Below are 4,220 nucleotides of genomic sequence, written 5' to 3'. Positions count from 1 at the left end.
CGACCTGACTGACAGCTCTGAGGGTCTGCAGAAAGCTGCAGACAAGGGCAGGTCGCGTAGTCCCGGAGACCAGGACGCTGAACACCGTGACGTGCGCTCAGGGTTTCCTGAGCCAAGACTCAACATCCGAGCGACACCAATGACCCCTCCGGAGAGCCGCAGTCTGCGTGCTCCAGAGGAAGATGCAGTAAAAACAATTCAGAAGAGAAGCCCGTTCTCCGAATACCTGCAATTATGTGAAATACGTTTATTCTTGCTGTCTATGCCTTCGGCAGCAGCATGGTTTTGTTATCCTGGTTTGTCTGCCATGGTGTCCAGGCCAAATCCAGTCTAAGCACACACTTAGGGTTTACAGTTTGGATAATACTGTCCTAAACCAGAAGGAGCACAACTTAGTTTCGAAGAGTCCCAAGGTAACGGAAGAAACCCACATTTCCTTTAGCCCCTTCGGAGAGAAGACAGCACCACTTCCACAGCGAGGACTGGGCATTACGACAGCACTATCTGGAGGAACCTGCTACCAAAACAACACAGGGGTGTTCCACCTGCAAAACCAGAGCCAGGAGGCAGAGACACCACTGGAAATTGCTCACGTACAAGCTCCGTGATCCGGGCAGAAGATTCTCCACAGACTTCTGGTGCACAGCATGGAAAGCTTGAAAGTATTAAAAACTCCAATTCTCCCCACTCTCCTGTTAAAAAATGGAATCATAAAAAGCAGCAGAGTCTCACTAACTGGGCGGATGCGCAGCTCTGTCGCAGACAGCACTGGGGAGCCACGTTGAACGGCCCCGCTCCTGCCGCTACATAAGTGTTTCTCGGTCTGATAAACTCCTGTGGATTTCCTGCTTGTCGTCACCGTCGGCATCATCGTCATCAGCGGGATCGTTCTCCTCTCCGGACTCCACGTATATGGGCCAGTCGCTGTCGGCATCTCCCTTCTCCTGGCCCTCGGAGGAAGGTTCCATGAGGCTGAGGTTGATGGGCATGGAGTCCTCGTGGGTGGTGGTGACGCAGGTGCAGCTGTCGCACAAGCCGAAGCGGCGCAGCCCTGGGGACAGGCTGCTGGTGAACGTCCTCCGGCAGCCTTTGCAGATGATGGGCTTGTTCGATCGGTGCACCTGGGGGGAGAAACGACACGCTACGGTGAGGAAAGGCAACGGCCTTCTTACCCCAGCTCCTCTGGGAGCTGCTCTGCCTGAATTCCTGGGGCGGAAAAATACCCCTGTCCGCGCTGAGGGCAGACGATCCCATCGCGTTTCCAGAGACCAAGTTTTGGGGCTTTGTAAGTACCAACAAACCAAACATCAGGGGCTTAAACTCAGTATAGACAAGTTTATCCCGCATCGATCAATTTTGTCCAACGTGTTTTGGGAAACAGGGTCAGGAAATGATGAAACACGTAAAGAAAGCACACCTCCTGCAGGTACACTCTTCCCAACTTACGCTCAGGGCGTGACTCCGAAGGTGCTCCTGCCGAGTGAAGCGCTTCCCGCACGTCTCGCAGGGGTAGGGCCTCTCGCCTGTGTGAGAGCGGATGTGCCGTTTCAGGATTCCTTTCTGCTTGGCTGTGTAGGGGCAGAACGGGCACTTGTGAAGCTTGATGGGCACCACCAGCACGTCACCTTGTGAGAGCAAACACAGCGCGTTAGGTCAGGCACCGGCGGCAGCTCTCGGCGGTTACCCTCCCCGCTGCAAACCTGGGCCAAGGTAACTCACTCTCCCCTCTTTCCGTACTCGGCTGACCTGGAATTCCTGAAGGGCCTGTGACTGCAGGAAACACTCCTGCCCCTGCCACGGGGCTTGTCTAAACCTACCGAGCCGATACCTGGGGCAGTCAGCTCACAACAGAAAAACAAGTTCCTTTTAAGAAGCCGCTTAATTAACGCCCAAACTTCTGCTTTTCATGCAGCATCTGCGCTCCCTCAGCCCTAGAAATCTCCTGCTCCCTTTGTTTTTACAGGAAGTGACTCAAATCTTTAACAACTCACAGGCAGTAGGGCAGCGTTTCTGGGCTTTCGCGACACGCCTCACCTTGGACGCGGGGAACCCAACTGAAACGCGAACCTCTCTGCGCCCGCCCGCTCCAAGGAACGGGGCGAAGGACTCCAACGCGCCTCTCGGGGGTATTTCGCTTCTCCTAATGCCAGACTGTGAGCACGCGAGTGCTTCGGGAAGGCAGGGCAAGAGGAGGCCCAGATTTAACGATGGCGTCGCACACAACCGCCGGTATCGCCATGTTTCTCGGCGTCGGCACAGGTATTGGTGCAAAGGTGGGCGTTGTGCCAGGAGATGGGTCTTCCCTGACGCGGGTACCGACGCAGGGAGGTGTTTGCGTATCGGGCCCTGAGCGCTTGCAGTTACGCCCGAGCAGGGGGAGCTGGGAACGCTCCTTGCGCCCAGGTGTGTTCACCCCGGCCTCGCGGAAAGGCGCGCCAGGTACTGACGTGCACCCCGTTTCTGACCCTCACGGGGTGTCGCTGACCCTGCCGGCTGCCAGAGCTCCATCTGAAAGCCAAGCAGCTCCCGGACCTGCCTCGCTTCCAGGCTCTAGAGGTGCCCTTTGCCCTCCACCAGCGGTGGAGGGCACCGGGGACAGAGGCAGGTGCTGGTATGGCTTTATCCCGTCTGCCCGCCTGAAGGCATCCGTGGATCAGGACTCTATTTCTCATTCCTGGTGCCTTGTGAAAATCCCAAGGAAGCAGGAGCAGTAGGATCTGAGAAGGCACTGCCCTCCTACCAACCCTTACCGTTGAAACACGCTGAACACGAGGCTCGGGGCTCCCCCATCTGCCCCTAACATTCCGATCCCTTGTCCCGTCACCGCGCGGTCTCCACCAACATCTAGGAGCGTTTTCCCGTTAGTGATTCATCAGCAGTCGGAGGATTTTAAGGGGGGAAAAAAGTAGGTTTGTGTGTTAGATGCTCTTGCCTTGCTACGCCCCAAACCACCAGCACGACCTGGTGATGGCACTCTGTTCCGGCAGCTTTAGCCTCGGTGATCCTACCAGACTCCCTGTTTTAAAGCAGCAGGAGGATAGATGTGGTTTATTGGCTTTAAGATCGCACAGGAGCAACACGAACCTACATTTGCTGCCTAGAGCAGAACAGTCAGCGCAAGGTTCCCTGTCTCTCCCGACTGTTACTGCATTTGTCACATCCTGAACGCCCACGGCCCTTGTCAGAGCCGCCCCCCGTCTTCGCCGGGCACTCGGGGAAGCGAGTTGTGCGCCAGCGTTACCCCAAGCAGACAAAACGCCCAAATCCCTATCGTCCACTTCAGGAGGAAAGGCATACAGACAGCACTTTCTTCTCCAGGTCCCCAACACTGCTGCCAGGAATCGTTCCTGCCAGCCTGAGCTCTCCCAAAGGCACGGGGCCCGGGAGAGCAGCGGCGCCGCGGCTGACCCGCGGGTCTGCCCCTGAAGGTGAACATCAAGTCTTTTCCTTGTGCAATACCGCGGCGTTCAGAGCTTTCGGTGCTCTCGGGGGACTTCTAGGTACCACTCGGTACCGAGCAAAACCGAGTCCTGCCCTTTCCAAGTTCAGGGTAACAGCAAACGGGCTGTCATCGGCACCCGACGCGCTGGCAGGGGCCCTGGCGGAACAAGCCGCTTCTGGCCTGTCGGGTTCCCCAGCAGATCCCTCCTGTGCCAGCTTGACCTCCTGACGCTCTTACGACGCAAGGGTTACGAGAGGAAGATTCGGTTTAAAAATTCACCGGCCATTCAACGAGGTCCCACATGAGATCGTTTATTAAAGCAGTAATAAACCACCGCCCAGCTCCAGGATCCGATTCAAAGAGACGGTAAAGGCTCTTCCAAATACTTACCTGCCCCAAGTAAGTAAGTACAGCTTGTGCTGAAGTCCAGAACAACGGTTTATTCTGCTCTCGTAATACTCGGCAACGGACTCCTGACCAGGAGCGAGAGGAACAAGGGGCGTCGCACAACCCGGCGGCTCCCTCCTCGCCTGTACAGACTACGCCCCCCGCAGCCCTCTCACCTGCGTCCTCACCATACCAGTCGCTGTGAATGTCCATCATGGAGCTCATGGCTACCCCTGCGTCCTCCGGCCTACCCTCAAAGCCCCGGACCAGGTGGTGAACCACGTCATCCTTCCTCTGAGCCGAGCTGTTGCGCAACAGGGCCTCTAGAAACTGTTTCATGTGGTAGTTATTGCAGGCCAGGTCCCTCGCTTCCCAGCCGGGGAGCCCCACC

At 56.8% G+C, this 4,220-nt stretch overlaps 1 protein-coding gene across 1 annotated transcript in view; it reads right to left on the bottom strand.

Moving 5' to 3' along the window:
- Positions 1 to 803: 803 nt before the first annotated feature.
- Positions 804 to 4,220, bottom strand: part of ZBTB8B (zinc finger and BTB domain containing 8B) — a gene marked incomplete at its 5' end in the record, with an annotated part of 4,079 nt that continues 662 nt past the window's right edge. The window contains 3 exons of the mRNA XM_010151939.1: positions 804 to 1,121; positions 1,447 to 1,625; positions 4,006 to 4,220. The exon at positions 4,006 to 4,220 is cut by the window's right edge and continues 662 nt beyond it. Coding sequence (XP_010150241.1) covers positions 804 to 1,121; positions 1,447 to 1,625; positions 4,006 to 4,220 — 712 coding nt within the window. The remainder of the gene's footprint in view (positions 1,122 to 1,446; positions 1,626 to 4,005) is intronic.

Source organism: Eurypyga helias, unplaced genomic scaffold (assembly GCF_000690775.1).
Source record: "Eurypyga helias isolate BGI_N326 unplaced genomic scaffold, ASM69077v1 scaffold25905, whole genome shotgun sequence".
Lineage (NCBI taxonomy): Eukaryota > Metazoa > Chordata > Aves > Eurypygiformes > Eurypygidae > Eurypyga > Eurypyga helias.
This window is presented reverse-complemented; position numbering and strand designations above follow the sequence as displayed.